This window comes from Rhinopithecus bieti, unplaced genomic scaffold (assembly GCF_001698545.2).
Source record: "Rhinopithecus bieti isolate Rb0 unplaced genomic scaffold, ASM169854v2 scaffold_35856, whole genome shotgun sequence".
Lineage (NCBI taxonomy): Eukaryota > Metazoa > Chordata > Mammalia > Primates > Cercopithecidae > Rhinopithecus > Rhinopithecus bieti.
Window position 1 is genome coordinate 213,405 of NW_016815820.1, and position 18,535 is coordinate 231,939.

Here is an 18,535-nt window from a genome sequence, read left to right on the forward strand (position 1 = left end):
AAAAAAAAAAAAAAAAAAAAAGAATACTTCAAGTTATGTTCTGTATCTTTTAAAATGAAATATTCACAAAGATAATACTGATTATTAAAGATTTTTTGTTACCTTATAAAATCTACTTATCATGAAACAGGTCAACTGCAATGAATAGAAATGAATTACATGTATCTTATTTCCTTTTCCTGCTTTATTTTTCTCCATAATACTTGTCATGGTCTAAGCATGTAAAGATAGTTCTTAACAATGCTTCTAAAATACTGTCATTTACTGTATTTATTTGCCTCTAGACTCCTCCCTAAGAACATGAATTCCATGAGGTTTATTTACTGCTGTATCCCCCTAGCACTTGGAAAAGTGCCTAGCACATTATAGGCACTCAGAACATGTTTGTTGAATGAATGATTTGTTTTAGATGTTAGAAAGAATCTTTGAGGACAAGATAAGTGGTCTTTTTCTCAACTCTAGAATGTAGAGGCATTCAGAATCATTCTATTGACCTTTGAAATGTGCTCAAAACAGTAAGCAGTTGATAAATATTTGATAGCTTTTCTCCCACTGAAAAGCATTTTTAACAATAGGGGTTACCTTTTCCCCCTTCTTACTCAATTTGTTAGAAGCTAATAGTGCTCAGTATTAGCCCACAGTGATGTTACTGGGTAACTCTCTCCTTTTTTTTTTTGAGATGGAATCTTGCTGTGTCGCTCACGCTGGAGTGCAGTGGTGCGATCTCTGCTTACTGCAACCTTGGCTCACTGCAGCCTCCTCCTCCTGGGTTCAAGCAATTCTTCTGTCTTAGCCTCCCAAGTAGCTGGATTTGCAGCACCCACCACCATGCCTGGCTAATTTTAGTATTTTGAATAGAGATGGAGTTTCACCATGTTGATCAGGCTGGCCTCGAACTCCTGACCTCAGGTGATCCACCCGCCTCAGCCTCCCGAAGTGCTGGAATTACAGGCGTGAGCCACCATGCCTGGCTGCAACTCTCTCTTTCTTTACTCCTGTCACAGTGGGTCTTTTAGCCTTCTTGTAGGTTTAATAGATTTTCCAAAACACTCATGTCTCAATCGCCTACTTGCCGTGTCCACTTTCCCAAAACAAAATTAAGTAGGAGGGATACTTTTAGTACAAAAAAATCCCATATGGTAACTATATTTTAATTACTACCCAAAAGTGCACCTTAAGAGATTATTATAATTCTCTTTATTTTTTAATCCAATGATAGGGTATGCCAGAACTTTACTGACAAGTTTTAAACCAATTAACAAATTATTAGTATGGACTTAAGCAGAGGAGTTTCTTGTGTCCTTCCCAGAGAGTTTCTAAAACGAAACCCTATCTCTCGCTACTTGGTCTGGACATGGAGTCACTAAGTGGGATAAAGACTCAATGAATAAGGATTTCCATGAATGGGGTGGTGCTTACAAAATGGCAAAGTCTAGTTTGTAAATCATGTTACTAGTTGGGATGTACAGTATTTTATTTTTCACCGAAGCCCTTGTCGTTCACTAGATAACTTTCTACTTTACCAGGGCTGGAAGTCAGGGGTTTAGGATTCACTTGTGGGCTATGCCACAGGTATGTCACATGTCCTGTCATTTTGGTTTCCGTGTATAACAGGAATTGGACTAGACTCTAAAATATCATTTCCCCTGAGATTGGGGATGACCTGGCCATCTTAGGGCATGTTTTGACTTCATTATGAAAAAATTGAAGGTGTAAATTATAATTAACACTAGTTTTACTACCACAGTTTTTCTGTGAAGTAAGGTTAAGGTGAAAATGTCCTGTGAGAGGATGACAGAAAACTTTGTGGCAGAAGAGGAGCAGATAAGGGGATTTGCCAGTGATTGTAAAGTTATGGCCCTTCTTTGTTGGTGTGTTACAAATTTCTCAACTGTGAGAGACCTGTGGTGAGTGAGGTTATAATCTAATGGATTTTCTAGGAATGATGCACCTAGAAAAATGTACAAGTTCTTAAAAAGAAATATTTGTACATATTCTTGATTTATCACAATCTCAGGGAGATCGACAAATAAATGAAATAATAGAACTTCAAGTATTGTTAAAGCAAGGTAAGCTAAAGAGTAATTAGTAAGGAAGGGCACTTATTTTAGGGTGTGAGAGAAAGCCTCTGGAAGATGACTTGCATCCTGGCATGGGGATGTGCTGGTGCATGGGAAGGTCTGGAGGAGTACGTGTTGAGGAAGATGAGATGACAAATGCGAAGGCCCTGACGTGGGGAAGAACTTCATTATGTTTATATGGTGGTTTTCTCTTCATTGCACTCAGACTTTCAGTCCTACTTACTGCCCCAACATGCCTTCTGTCAAGGGTGCCAAAAGAATCCATCTTTCCAAATCTAATGGAAAATTCTCAGTCCTCATCTTACCTTTTAGCAGCATTTATATATTTGAATATATTCAGCTTCTTGAAATACTTCCTTCAGTTTGCTTCCAGGATTCCCCCTGGCAAACACACACTGATTTTCTTCACCATTCCTTCTCCATTGCTGGTTTCTCTTCTGCTTTTGGACTTCTAAATGTTGAGGTACTCCTCAGCCCTTCTCTACTTAATCTGGGTAGATCAAATTCCATGTCTGTAAATGCCATCTGTGCATCAGTGTTCACAGATTTGAATCTCCAACTCATATCCCTACTCTGGACTCTAGACCTCTGCATCTAATTGCTTTTCTTTATAGTTTCCTCACATATATATGCTTTACCTTGCCTAGATTACCACCAGTAGAAATACCCTCATTCAAGGCCAGTCCAAATATCACAGTTTACATGTATTCTCACTAACACACTAGAGACTAACACCCTATTGATTGTCCTTAAATCGAATTTAGAGATCAGTTCAAGAAGAAAGCAGAGAAGTTATGTATTGCTTTATTAACAGGAATTTCATACCTGGGGACTTCTAGTGAAATTGATAAAAAGAAACTCCTTATGTTAAATGATCAAAGCTGTTCTGTTAAAAAGTGTATTATAAAAGTGCTATAGGCTGGACATGGTGGCTCATGCCTGTAGTCTGAGTACTTTGGGAGGCCAAGGCAGGAGGATCACTTGAGTCCAGGAGTACAAAACCAGCCTGGGCAACATAGTGGGACTCCATCTCTTTTCCTTTTTTAAAAAAAATGTTTATACATGCACACACACACACACACACTATATATATATATATTTTTTTGTTTGTTTGTTTGTTTGGAGATGGAGTCTAGCTTCATCCCCCAGGCTGGAGTGCAGTAGTGCAATCTTGGCTTATGCAACCTCTGCCTCCTGGGTTCAAGTGATTCTCTTGCCTCAGCCTCCCAAGTAGCTGGAATTACAGATGGGCACCACCATGCCTGGCTAATTTTTGTATTTTTAGTAGACATGGGGTTTTGCCATGTTGGCCAGGCTGGTCTCGAACTCTTGACTTCAAGTGATCTGCCTGCCTCAGCGTCCCAAAGTCCTGGGATTACAGGTGTGAGCCTCTGTGCCCGGCTTGTGTTTTACCTATTTTAAACATTTATTCCTCTAGTGTCAAGCGACTCTGTCTCTACAAAATATTTAAAAATTAGCTAGGCATGGTGGTGTGCACTTTTAGTCCCTGCTACTCAGGAGGAACAGGCAGGAGGATCAACTTGAGCCTGGGAGGCTGAGGCTATAGAGAGCCATGATCATGCTACTGCACTCCAGCCTGGGTGACAGAGTAAGTCCTTGTCTCAAGAAAAATAATTAATAATAACAATGATGGGCTAAGGCTGAGAATGGACAAAATGTTAAGGTGAGACAGTTAATCTTACTGAATTATGTTCACAAAGAAGCTACAATTAAAGAAGGAATTGGAGAAGAAAAGGCCAAGTATAGCCAAGACAATCCTGAAGAATGATAAGTACAAGAACTTGCGCTACCAGGTATTAAGATTTACTATAAAGCTTAATTATTAAGGTGGTATAGTATTGCTTCATCTTCCTTTTCTCTTTCCTTTCTGCACAATTCAGTTCTAAAGCCACCAGGCAGGGCAGAGGAAGGTAAGGCTTTCCATGGTGCTTAGGAGCAGGGGTGGGGTTGTTATAACCCAAGCAAAGATAGGAGAGTAATCCATATGGGGTAGCCTGCTGTAGAGAGTCAGGGCCCCAGCAGCATTAAGGACATCCCTGCAGGATGGCAGCCAGGCTTGGAGGTACAAGACCCTAAGCAGGATGATGAGAGCCTCCCCAAGGAGAAGTGCCAGGTATAGGGTGTCAGACCCTGAGCAGGTGAGGAAGGCAGCATCTGTGTGTGGTAGGGGGAGACGGGGCTGGAGTGGAGAAGAAAGAAGATGCATGGGGAAAGAAGGGCATTAGTGGAGGGCTGTAGTGGCAGAGAAGAGAGACCGTAAGAGACATGAGCCCTGAAAGACAAGGCACAAGGGAGTTTTAGAATGGAAGAAGATGTCAGCAGGGTCAGCTGGTGTGGGGAAGTCATGTAGAATGAGGACTGAATGTGTAAATGTATAGGTGTAGATTTGAGCAGTTTAAGTTGTAGGGCCAGTAACAGGAGTAACTGTAAATCATAAAAAGAGGAAATAACATGTATAGACTACCCAAAATGGTGATTGTGGTGGGAGGAGAGAAAAAGGATAACTTGAGGTAGAGATTAGCAGAGCAGGGGGGAAAAGTATAGAATGGGAGAGACTGGGTTGTTGGTATGCTTACAAGAAGGGTTCAACAGAGAGAAAAAGACAAGGGAGTGAAGAAAGATAATTGATACATCAGAATCCTAGAAGGGCAGAGGGGAAGGGATCACATATCCCAGCTACAACTCAGATCTCCTTTGTTGCTGGGACAGCTTCAGTTTTTCCTAGACTTTTGCTGTATTATTTGCAGTTACAAATAATACTGTGGTAAATAACCAACCAAGGTCTACAAAGCAGCATGAAAATTATATGGCTGGCATGCAGCATGCACACACACATATGCATGTGTATACATATGTGCTCCAAAAAAGTATTTTTTTCTTTGAAGAGCATCCTTGGTTGTTGATTATTAGTAGAATGTGACCTTTAGATCTGAGAAAAGCAATTTTAACTAACTAAACCAATTGGATGGACACCTACTTGTGAAAATTTCAGAGAGTTCTCATAAAATCACATGACTTGTGATACTTTAGTAAACTGCTGTGAGAAGCTCTTGTTAGCAGAGTTTGGTATGTAAAGCCAGTCAATGTGTGCTGCATTCTTCAGGGGATGTGTTTAGCATGCAGAACAGGAAATGTCTAAACAGAGCCAGCATTCTTGTTGAGAGAATTTTCCATCCTCCTCCATTTGTGGTTGTTCTGAAATTGTTCCTATTTCTTTAGTTTCCACAAGCTTTAATCTCTGTAGTAGTTGAATCATATCTATTGTTATTTACAATTCCTATTACAAAATGCATGTTTAATTTAAAAAGTTAAAGTTTGCAGTTTTAAATAACTTCTTTGAAGTAATTTTAGACTTACAGGAAAGTTGCAAAAATAGTACAGCGTTCCATATACCCTTCACACAGCATCCCCTGACATTAACCACAATACAGTCATCGAAGCTATGAAATTAACATTGGTACAATACTGTTAGGTAAACCTGTATTTGAGTTTTACCAGTTTTCCACTAATATCCTTTTTCCCTTCCAGAATCCAGCCCAGGATCCCACATTGCTTTTTTTTAAAAAAAATTTTTATTACAGACAGGGCCTCACTAGGTTGCCCAGATTGGTCTCGAACTCCTGGCCTGAGGTGATCCTGCTGTCTCAGCCTGCCAAAGTGCAGGGATTATAGGCATAAGCTACCACACCTGGCTTCCACATTGCATTTATACGTTATGTCTCCCCAGTCTTCCCAGCATGTAACAGTTCCTCAGTCTTGTCTTGTCTTTCATGACCTTGAGATTTTTTGAAGAGTACTGGTTAGTTGTTTTGTAGAATGTCTCTCCATTTGGGCTTCTCTGATTTCTCATTATTAGATTGAGGTTATGTATTTTTGGTGAGAATACAACAGAATCTAGTGTCTTGGTGTGGATATACTTTGAGACTATGTAGATATCCTGTTTCTGTTCAAACTTTCATTCACTGATTTTAGCATCCACAGTGGATTTTGCCTACAACAATTATTAGTAAAATATTGCTAATAGTTCTGTTTTCTTCATTCTACATTTATTAATTGGAATTCTTCTATCAGGGAGAGTTGTCTTCTTCCCCCCTTCCCTCCATTCCAGTTTGGATTCAATGGAGATTATATATATGTGTGTATACACACACACACATATACATATATATACACACATATATGTATATATTTTATTCTGTGGGCTATGCAAACCTATAATTTCTTTGGGTTCTCAAATTATTCTAGCTTTGGACATTGAGAGCTCTTGCAGTATGGCTCCTGTGTTCTTTTGACATACCCCATCCTTTTTGAGTGCTTTCTTCCTTACTGGCACCAAAAGATGTTCCAAGCTGTTGTATTTTCCCTGCCCCACTCTTAAAAATTTGACTACTTCTCAAAGGAGCTCTGGCACATTTTTTGGGAGAAGGGTATTTAGGAACCAAGATCTAGGCACTATTCATTCTTTTATTTCTGGTTTGAGTTTTTCCATTAGTTTATACCTCCTTTATAGAATTTTGTATTAGTGTACATACTAGGGTAAAATAAAAGTAGAGTTTTAAGAAAAAATGGATTATGTGTTATAATATTTCATATTGTTTTTGCTTTTGACAGTGGATAAGGAATTTGTTCTATAAACTCAATTTTTGCTTATAAGCTTTTCTTCCTCATATATATCTTCACGTGATAACTTTAGGAACCACCCATAGGTGACTGTTAGATTTCGAAGGAAAAGAAGGGTAAAGATTTTATTGTGTTATTTGTTGACCAAGATGCCTATTATGTATGTTGAGAATGGAAACTGGTAAAAATGTAAATAAGCAGTGCTTTTAAAATTATGGTGTTTAAATATTGTATTTTAAATGTGACTTCATCTGAGGTAATTGGCACATAGGTATTTATTAATACTTACGTTTAGGCTGGGTGTGGTGGCTCACGCCTGTAATCCCAGCACTCTAGGAGGCCAAGGTAGGTGGATCATCTGAGGTCAGGAGTTCGAGACCAGCCTGGCCAACATGGCAAAACCCTGTCTCTAATAAAAATACAAAAATTAGCCGGGCATGGTGGCGCACGCCTGTAGTCCCAGCTACTCAGGAGGCTGAGGAAGAAGAATCACTTGAACCCAGGAGGCAGAGGTTGCAGTGAGCCAAGATCGTGCCATTGCACTCCAGCCTGGGTGACAGAGCGAGACTCCATCTCCAAAAAAAAACAAAAAACAAAAAACTTATGTTTACTGTTTAAACGAACTTTTAGAATAGGAGAAGTTGTTTAACATATTTTCTACTGAAAAAATTACCTTTTTCACTTAAAAAAATTTATTGATGCTCACTGCGTTAGGCACAATGCCATGTACTAGAAATGTTGTTAAGGTGCTCAGAGGTCCAAATATTTTCTAAAACAGGCCTTTATATTTCTTTTAAAAAGTTATTTTAGGCCAGGCGCGGTGGCTCAAGCCTGTAGTCCCTGCACTTTGGGAGGCCGAGGCGTGCAGATCATGAGGTCAGGAGATTGAGACCATCCTGGCTAACATGGTGAAACCCCGTCTCCACTAAAAATACAAAAATTAGCCGGGCATGGCCGTGGGCGCCTGTAGTCCCAGCTACTCAGGAGGCTGAGGCAGGAGAATGGTGTGAACCCGGGAGGTGGAAGTTGCAGTGAGCCGAGATTGTCCAGCCTGGGTGACACAGCGAGACTCTGTCTCAACAAAAAAGAAAAAAAGAAAATAGTTATTTTACTACTCAGGAGGCTGAGGTGAGAAAACTGCTTGAAGCCAGGAGTTCCAGGTTGCAGTGCACTATAATGGTGCCTGTGAATAGCCATGTCATTCCAGCCTGGGCAATATAGCAAGATCCCGTGTCAAAAAAAATTATGTTAATTCAGTTTCACGATTTTTAGTAATACTGAATAAAATAGAGTAGGAATGGGAAGTTTCTTCAACCCTAAATTTCATTTCCTCCCCGTCATTGTAAATAGTTGATGAATCCTTGGCCTTTTCTTTACAGGTACACATAGATATAATGTCTTTTTAAGATAAGTGGGTTTATAAGTATTTTCCTGCTGCTTGATGTTTTTTTTTTCATTTAATGACATATCTTGACAATCTTTCTACTTTTATATAGAGAGAGCTACCCAAGTTTTACCTGGTTTTGATGAAGAGAATGATTAAAGATTATGAGAATCCAGAATCAAGGATCATATAAATAAACATTAAGTGCTCTTACCACCAAAAACAAGTATGACGTGCTAGATGTGTTTATTGGCTTGAATGTGGTGATTGTTTCACAATATGTATTTTAAAAATCACCTTAACTGTATACTGTATTTGTCAGTTATATCTCAATAAAGCTAGGGGGGAAAAAGCTAAGTCTATTAAAGAAGAGGCAGTCTGGTTTCCTATAAAGTGAATCATGCCTTGCTAATCTGTGTATTTTTTATTTTTTGTCTTGTTGAGATGGAGTTTCGCTCTTGTTGCCCAGGCTGTAGTGCAATGGCGTGATCTTGGCTCACTGCAACCTCCACCTCCTGGGTTCAAATGATTCTCCTGCCTCAGCCTCCAGAGTAGCTGGGATTACAGGTGCCCACCACCACGCCTGGCTAGTTTTGTATTTTTAGTAGAGACGAGTTTTCTTCATGCTGGTCAGGCTGGTCTCGGACTCCTGACCTCAGGTGATCCATCTCCCTTGGCTTCCCAAAGTAGCTGGGATTACAGGTGTAAGCCACTGCGGCCAGCCTAATCTGTGTATTTTTAAGGGCATAACTGAGAGCTAGCAGCCTTTCAAGAAGACTTTGATGAATTTCCAGACCAAGAGTATTTAAAACTGTTGCTTTGTATTTAAGAGAAACACATCCATCTCATAGAGGGAAAATGTATAGATGGAAATAAAGAATATGAATAAATAGATTTTTATGAAAAAGGATTTGGGACTGGGCACGTGGCTCATGCCTGTAATCCTAGCACTTTGGGAGGCCAAGGAAGGTGGATCACTTGAGCCCAGGATTTCGAGACCGGCCTGGGCAACATGGCGTGACCAAATCTCTACTAAAAATACAACAATTTATCCAGGCATGGTGGGGTACACCTATAGTCCCAGCTACTTGGGAGGCTGAGGTGGGAAAATCACCTGAACCCTGCGAAGTTGAGGCTGCAGTGAGCCATGATTGTGTCACTGCACTCCAGCCTGGGCGACAGGAGTGAGACCTTATCTCAAAAAAGAAAAGAAAAAGGATTTGGATTTTGGTGATCCTTTGATCATGAGTGTTATCTAACTAATTCAGAAATGATCGAAGGAGGTGTGATAAACATTTCTGAGTATGCTGCACTGGAATATTGGTATGTTAAATAGTCAAAGGGACTGGACTGGAATAAACATCAAGAAGATTTCATAAGGTAGTGGAAGTAGGAAAAAAGGTTAAATCATGAACTGCATGTCGATAAGACATTGATCCAAATGGCGGCTTCTGAACCATGGTATTACTTCGTAAGGTCAGCTTAAGTCAAATGAAAACAAAGCCTCCAGCCCTCATTTTAAACACAGTAGATATTAGATGAATCTTGTATCCTGGGAGATAGTACAAGCCAAAGATACAGCTATGTTAAAACCTAGTAAACACGTAATTTTTTTCTCTTTTATAATCTTCCCTCTTCCTAGGTCAGCAATAGTCCTGAACCTCAGAAGGCTGTAGAACAGGAGGTGAGAATGGTGCTTCTTAACATTTTGCAAAAAGTACACTAAAGTGATTAACTATTGATTACTTCCTCAACTGCTATTCTCAAGACATCAGATGCTCAGTTTGGAAGACTATTGTTATAATTCACTGAAATATAAAAGAAAACTATTTCCACTATAGTGGTTGTCAGGGCTTTACTGTAATCTGTAATTTATTCCTTCCCCAAAGTAAGCATTTTTAAATAAAGGAAAGAAAATATAAGTAAATTCTGTGAAATTCAGCCTGTTTCCATTTATCCAGCTCTATGTAATGGTATACTTTCCAGAAATACCTTCCTCAGGGCATAATGTTTATAACTTGTATGTGTCCTGGATGTGGCCTAGTGTGTCATCTTACCGTGGACTGCTTCCGTAGTTTGTTCAAGTTCTTCATCTCCAGTCAGGGCACCATCCAGCTTTATTCATCAAACATCTGTTAAGAGCCTACTACAGGCCAGGTGTGGTGGCTCATGCCTGAAATCCCAAACACTCTGGGAGACTGAGGCAGGTGGATCACTTGATCAGGAGTGCAAGACCAGCCTGGCCAATATGGTGAAACCTTGTCTCTACTAAAAATGCAAAAATTAGCTGGGCGTGGTGGCAGACATCTGTAATCCCAGCTATACAGGAGGCTGAAGCAAGAGAATTGCTTGAACCAAGGAGATGGAGGTTGCAGTGAGCTAAGGTGGTGCCACTGCCCTCTCAGCCTGGGCAACATAGTGAGACTCCATCTCAAAAAAAAAAAAAAAAAAGTAGCCTGCTACATGTCAGGCTTAATATGCTGGGCACTGGGGATAACAAGATATCTGTGACTTTCTCTTACGTGCTAGGTCAGGGGTTGACCTGGGTCCATGGAAGCCCTCTAGCATCAACAGTGAAAAAGTACCCTGTTCCTTCGAAATATACTCAGTGTTAGGACATTCATACCTTTCCTTTAATAATTGGAATTCTCTTGAAGCTACCATTCTATTTACACTTAGATGGATTTGACTGAAATGTGAGTATCTAGAGTTAAGGTTTTTAGTGTTTCCTTTGGGTCACAGACTCTTAGGAACCAAATTATTTGAAACTCTCCAGAAGAATGCATGTGCGCATCATTTTGTAACTTTTTTATGCCACATAGCTGTAAATCAAAAGAATTTTAAGAACCAGTGCTTTAGAGACTTACTTTCACTTGGGGAGAAAGAAATGTAGGTCTAAAATTATTATTGTGTTAATAGTAAGGGATCCTATGTGGGGCTAGTTGGTTGTTTGTAGTTTTGTCTTTATTTTCATTTTGCTTAAAATCCTCAAATCTAAGAGACAGACTTACATAGCAGAGTTGCTTGCCTTTATATAGCTTATTTCAGAAGTTAGGCTACTCAGGAAAACACTACATTGGCATGTAGTGTCTGTAAGTTGAACCGAATGGGATAATTTGTTTTTTCTAGTTGTAAACATCGTTTATAGTCTGTTAGAAAATAGTTATGCTGCAAAGCCAGATAATACATGACATATATATTCTATATAGCACTAAGCACATGGTGCATTTGGTAAATGGAACAAATGAAAATATTTTGAAGAGCTTATAGACTTTTAGCCTGATATCTAAAACCCATAAGAAAATGGCACAAAGACTAGATTGCTTTTACTGCAGTATCTCAAGTAAAACTAAAAGTAATGACATTTATTTTGTGTGTGTGGTAAAAACACGTAAACATTACCATCTTACAAGCTCTGTTGTGGTCTCTACAGGGAGAAAAAAAATGACCATTTTAACCATTTTTAAGTATATAGTTCGATAGTGTAAGTATACAGTTCAATAGTGTTATGTATATTCATATTATTGTAAAACAGCACCAGAGCTTTTTCATCTTGCAAATCTAAAACTCTACACTTATTAAATAATAACTTCCTTTCCAACTCCTCTAGCCCCTGGAAACTACCATTTTACTTTCTGTTTCTATGAATTCGATGTCACATATTAAATACTGCACATAAATAGAATCATATAGTATTTGTCTTTTTGAGGCTGGCTTATTTCATTTAGCGTAATGTGCTCAAGGTTCATTCATGTTATAGCATGTGACAGAATTCTCTTCCTTTTTAAGGCTGAGTAATATTTGATTGTATGTGTACACCACATTTTGTTTATTTATTTGTTAATAGACATTTGGGTTGGTTTCACCTTATGGCTGTTATGAATAATTTTTTTATGAGCATATACCCGGAAGTGAGATTGCTGGACGATATGGTAGTTCTATTTTTAATGTTTTTAGGAACTTTCTTACTGTTTTCCAGAGTGGTTGCATCATTTTACAATCCTACCCCCTATGCACAAGTGTCTAATGTATTCACATCCTCTTTTTCTTGATAGTAGTCATCCTGATGGGGGCCAGGTGATGATAACTCATTGTGGTTTTGATTTGCATTTCTCCAGTGATTAGTGGTGTTGATCATCATTGTATATGCTTCTTGGCCATTTGTGTTACATCTATTTTTTTTTTTTTCAAAGCACAATTTAAATATGCACAGACATGCCATTCTTTTACATGTACTTCCAAATCTTGTACTAGCTTTTTGTGAACATTCTCTAGTGACATGTACACCTATGATGTGGCAGTTCCCTAAAGGCTCTAAAGGGGGATTGGGGCTATAAAATAAATATGTTAGAAAGAGACTTGACAACTGTGTAAGTCTCCATGTTTGACACCACTCATGCCATTGAAAAAGGTATCTTAATGATGTCAGACAATAGGATTTGATAGGCCAGTGGTCATTTGCAGTCAAGAGTATTAGCCAAAACAGCACAACCTGGCATGTGACATGTAAAGTCTAATGTAAAATAGGAATTTGCAGTCTCAAGAAGCCACAGATTGAATGTGAAATAACAGCATGCAACTCCCCTGGAACTTTATGTTGAATGATTTGTAATAAATGCTTTTCAGTTAGGACCTCTTAAGAATTTTCCCTTGTTTGCATGCATAGTCATGTGTCGCTTAACAACAGAGATACATTCTGAGAAATGTGTAGTTAGGTGATTTTGTTGTAGGAACAACAGAGATACATTCTGAGAAATGTGTAGTTAGGTGATTTTGTTGTAGGAACATCACAGAGTGAATTTACACAAACCTAGATGGTATAGCTTACTACACACCTAAACTATATAGTATGGCCTGTTGCTCTTAGACTGCAACCTGTACAGCACGTACTGAATACTGTAGGCCAGTTGTAACACAATGGTAAGTATTTTGTGTACCTAAACATAGAAAACATACAGTAAAAAAAAAAAAATGAAATATTTAAAATGGTTTACCTCTATAGGGCACTTACCATGGATGGAGTTTGCAGGACTGCAAATTGCTCTTGGTGAGTCAGTGAGTGAGCAGTGAGTGAATATGAAGGCCTAGAGCATTACTGGACATTATTGCAGACTTTATAAAATGCTGTCCACTTAAACTATACTACATTAATTTTTTTCTTCAATAATAAATTTTTTTTTTCTTTTCTTTTTTTTTTGAGACAGAGTCTGGCTCTGTCGCCCAGGCTGGAGTGCGGTGGCCGGATCTCAGCTCACTGCAAGCTCCGCCTCCCAGGTTTACGCCATTCTCCTGCCTCCGCCTCCCAAGTAGCTGGGACTACAGGCGCCTGCCTTGTCGCCCGGCTAGGCTAGTTTTTTGTATTCTTTAGTAGAGACGAGACGGGGTTTCACCGTATTAGCCAGGATGGTCTCGATCTCCTGACCTTGTGATCCGCCCGTCTCGGCCTCCCAAAGTGCTGGGATTACAGGCTTGAGCCACCGCGCCCGGCCTCTTCAATAATAAATTAACCTTAGCTTACTGTAACTTACTTACTTTATAAACTTAAAAAATTTTTTTTACCTTTTTGACTTTTTAAAATAATGTTTAGCTTAAAACACAAACACAATTGTATAGCTCTATGAAAATATTTTCTTTATATCCTTATTCTGTAAGCTTTTGTCTATTTATTTATTTATTTATTTACTTTTTGCTTTTTAAACTTTTCTGTCAAAAACCAAAACACACACATATTATTAGGCTTGGCTTACACGAGATCAGGATCATCAATGTCAGTATTTTCCACCTCCACATCTTGTCCCACTGGAAAATTTTCAGGGGCAATGACACACATGGAGCTGTCACCTCCTATGATGACAATGCCTTCTTCTAGGGTACTTTTGCAGCACCCACCTGAGGCTGTTTTATAGTTAACTTTATTATTATTTTTAAGTAGAAGGAGAAGTATACTTTAAAATAACAAAATTATAGTAAATACATAAACCAGTAACATAATTGTTTATCAAGTATTATGTACGGTATAGAATTGTATGTACTATACTTTTATACACCTGGCAGTGTAGTAGTTTTGTTAACACCCTAGTGCATTGCACTGGGATTTATGACAGTTGCAACATCACTGGGCAACATGAATTTTTCAGCTTCATTTTAATCTCATGGGACCACCACCATATATGCTATATGCTGTCTATTATTGACCAAAACGTCATTATGCAGATACGGCACATGATTGTATTATCTTGTGAGAGTACTGTTGACCAAAAATGTATTTTAATTTTTAACACATTGATTTTTTTTTTTTTTTTTTAGAAAAAAGGTTTTGCTCTGTTGCCCAGGCTGGGTGCAGTGGTATGATCTTGGCTCACTGCAACCTCCACCCCCTTCTGGATTCAAGTGATTCTTCGTGCCTCAGCTGCCCGGGTAGCTGAGATTATGGGCATATGCCACTATGCCCAGCTAATTTTTGTATTTTTAGTAGAGACGAGGATTCACCATGTTGGCCAGGCTGGTCTCGAACTCCTGGCCTCAAGTGATCCCTTGGCCTCCCAAAGGGCTGTGATTACACACATGAGACACTGTGCTTAGCCTCATTCTATCTTTAGTTGGAGACAGTTAGTGAGGTATAATACAAGAATATTGTACCCCTGGCCAAATGCTGTGTCCGATTTCCCATCTAAGTGCTTTTCTGCTAATCTTAGAAGGTTTATGTCACCACTGCCTGGGATACCAAGAAGAAAGGCCTCTTTCAAAAATGGTTTCCCGGCTGGGCACAGTGGCTCACATCTGTAAACCCAGCACTTTGGAAGGCTGAGGCAGGTGGATCACCTGAGGTTGGGAGTTCGAGACCAGCCTGACCAACATGGAGAAACCCCATCTCTATTAAAAATACAAAATTAGCTGGGCGTGGTGGTGCGTGCCTGTAATCCCAGCTACTCGGGAGGCTGAGGCAGGAGAATCACTTGAATCCGGGAGGCAGAGGTTGTGGCGAGTCGAGATTGCGCCATTGCACTACAGCCTGGGCAACAAGAGCGAAATTCCATCTCAAAAAAAAACAAAAAAAAAACAAAAAAAAAGAAAAATGGCTCACCCCCTAAAATCAGAGCTTTTCCCTTCTCAGCTCTCATGCTGTGTCTCTGGGATCTAGTTGTCAGAAGTATAGCCCACACAGTGAGCTATTTTAAAGAGTGTAAAATATTTTTATGTGGTAAATATAAAAGGGAAGTAAGTTACATGTAAGCAAATCTCATGTTATTTGGATAGCCTAGGATAAATTTAAAACATAATTTTCTTCTAAGTAGATCCTGATTAACCACTTCCTTGTAGCCTGAAACCTTGGGATTGCTGAGGTATCAGGTCCCTTTCCTGTTTTAGGTTCAGCTCTCTCCTGGTTATTTTATTTTTCATTTTTTATTTTTTCACCCCATGATATCTAGACTGTCTCCTGGTTATTTTATTGCATGCCCCCAGATCCACAAGTGAATTTGGAAAGTGGGCCTTTGGCACACTTTTTATGTTGTGAACTTTTAAATTACTAAGTACAATTTTTTCTAAGGTGAAAATAACCTGCCTTTTGTGGGGAGTGGGAGACTGGAATAATAAGGAGGAAGAAGAAATAATTTCTCTATATTTAAGAGGTAAATGACAATTCCAAGATTGACCTCAAATTATTTATTTTTGACACAGTTTCAAAGGCATATCACTTGCTCGTATAGATGAACTCAGTATTCTCTAGGGCTTTCTGAATCCGTAGTCTTAATGGGTTTTAAGTGTTTTCATCAACACTGTTTATTGGAAATACAAACTGTTTATTTTATATTTTTTAATGTGTGTTACATTTGAAACCTTTAAAGAATGAGAATTCATGTACATGATAACATAGGCTCAATCTCAGTTCACTGCAGCCTCTGCCTCCTGGATTCAAACAATTCTCATGCCTTAGCCTTGCTCATAGCTGGGACTACAGGCGTGCACCACCATGCTGGGCTAATTTTTGGCATTTTTAGTAGAGACAGTGTTTCACCAGGTTTCCCAGGCTGTTCTCAAACTCGTGGGCTCAGGTGATATGCTCACCTTAACCTCTTAAAGTGCTGGGATTATGGGTATGAGCTGACCATGCACAGCCAAATGCTGCTTATTTTTTAATAGAGTGTGTATCAAAGCAAAGACAATGCAAATGGTGCTCAGAGGGACTTGTAGTTGTTTTCGCTATCAGCCTCTTTGGCTGCAGAGGTATTAAATACTGTCAGGGTTTTTTTTTTTTTTTAATTTTAATATTGTCAGTCTTTTTGACTCAACTCCAAACAGATGAATTTGCTGGAATTAGTAGGTTTCTATCAGATACTTTTATATTGGGTGCCAGTTACCAGTTAAAGAAAATAGTTAGCAATTTTTTTTTTTTTTTTTTGGGACGGAGTCTCGCCCTTTCACCAGGCTAGAGTGCAGTGGCGCAATCTTGACTCACTGCAACCTCCGCCTCCTGGGTTCAAGCGATTCTCCTGCCTCTCAGCCTCCCGAGTACCTGGGATTACTGGCATGTGCCACCATGCCTGGCTTATTTTTTTATTTTTAGTAGAGACAGGGCTTCCACGTGTTGGCCAAGCTGGTCTGGAACTCCTGACCTCAACTAATCCACCCGTCTTGGCCTCCCAAAGTGCTGGGATTACAGGCGTGAGCCACTGCACCTGGCAATTTTTTTTTTTTTTTTTTTTTTTTGAGATGAAGTCTCGCTCTGTCGCCCAAACTGGAGTTCAGTGGTGTGATCTCAGCTCACTGAAACCTCTGCCTCATGGGTTCAAGCGATTCTCCTGCCTCAGCCTTTTTTATTGTATTGTGGTAAGAACATTTAATGTGAGATCTACCTTCTAAAAATTTTAAGTGTACAATACATTATTACTGTTTTATGTGATGGGATCTTGCTGTGTTGCCCAGGCCATTCAAGCGCTTCTTGTGCCTCAGCCTCCGAAGTAGCTGGGATTACAGGCATGCTTGAAGTATGGAAGTAAGAAGTACTCTTTTTTGTTTTTTTTTTGAGACAGAGTCTTACTCTTGTCACCCAGGCTGGAGTGCAATGGTGCGATCTTGGCTCACTGCGATCTCTGCCTCCTGGGTTCAAGTGATTCTCCTGCCTCAGCCTCCCGAATAGCTGGGATTACAGACGTGTGCCACCAGGCCCAGCTAATTTTTGTATGTTTAGTAGAGTCGGGGCTTTTCCATGTTGGCCAGGCTGGTCTCGAACTCCTGACCTCAGGTGATCTGTCTACCTTGGCCTCCCAAAGTACTGGGATTACAGGCGTGAGCCACCACACCTGGCTGAAGTATTGTACTCTTAAACATGGATATACTATTTTATTTTTATATGTTATATTGATTGCGTCAAAGATGTTGTACAATATATTATAATTAATACGTACAATATACTGTAATTAGTGATACAGTATTGCAACTGCCATTAAAATGATGTTGACATCAGTGTGTAATTTTATTGCTAATGCTTTTCCTTTTTTGGAGAGAGTCTCACTCTATGCCCCAGGCTGGAGTGCAGTGGCGCGATCTTGGCTCACTGCAACCTCTGCCTCCCCGGTAGCTGGGATTACAGACACCTGCCACCAGGCCTAATTTTCATATTGTTAGTAGATATGAGGTTTCGCCATGTTGGCGAGGCTGGTCTCAAACTCCTGACCTCAGGTGATCTGCCTCCCTGGGCCTCCCAAAGTGTTGGGATTTTAGGCGTGAGCCACCAAGCCTGGCTGCTAATGCCTTTCATATTTTATTTTCAAATTTGCCATTTAGAAAAATCAGCTGGGCACAATGGCTCATGCCTGTAATCCAAGCACTTTGGGAGGCCGAGGCCAGCGGATCACTTGAGGCCAGGTGTTTGAGACCAGCCTAGGCAGTGTGGCAAAACCCCGTCTCTACCAAAAATACAAAAAATTAGTGGGGCATGGTGACACACGCCTGTAATCATAGGTGCTCAGGGGACTGAGGCATGAGAATCGCTTGAGCCTGGGAGGTGGAGGTTGCAGTGAGCTGAGATTATGCCACTGCACTCCAGCCTGGGTGACAGAGTGAGGCTCTGTCTTAGAAAAAAAGAGAAAAATCTCGTGTATGTCTGGAAAAATACGATTTACTTAAATATTTCCCAGTTATTTGCAGAGGAGCTAGAGAGATTATTTATTGATAATCGGTGACTCTTTATTGCCTTTTAAAAATATTATAACTTTCTCCAGACAAGTTTATTTCTTAACCCATTTTAAAGTACTTTAGAATAAATTACTCAATTAAAATTTCTTCTAAATTACTTTTATTTGTAGGTTGAACTTTCTGATGTTAGCCAGGGTGGATCTAAAGCTACCACTTCAGCATCAATAGCTAAATCGATGTGGCAGTAATTCCTACTGATACTCCCTTAAGGGAATTTTATATATATATAATT

General features: G+C 39.6%; 1 protein-coding gene across 1 annotated transcript in view; it reads left to right on the forward strand.

Annotated features, from left to right (window-relative positions):
* Positions 1-18,535, forward strand: part of SPAG9 (sperm associated antigen 9) — a 160,650-nt gene that overhangs the window by 78,960 nt on the left and 63,155 nt on the right. The window contains exon 6 of the mRNA XM_017853862.1: positions 9,749-9,790. Within this exon, the coding sequence (XP_017709351.1) occupies positions 9,749-9,790 (42 nt within the window). The remainder of the gene's footprint in view (positions 1-9,748; positions 9,791-18,535) is intronic.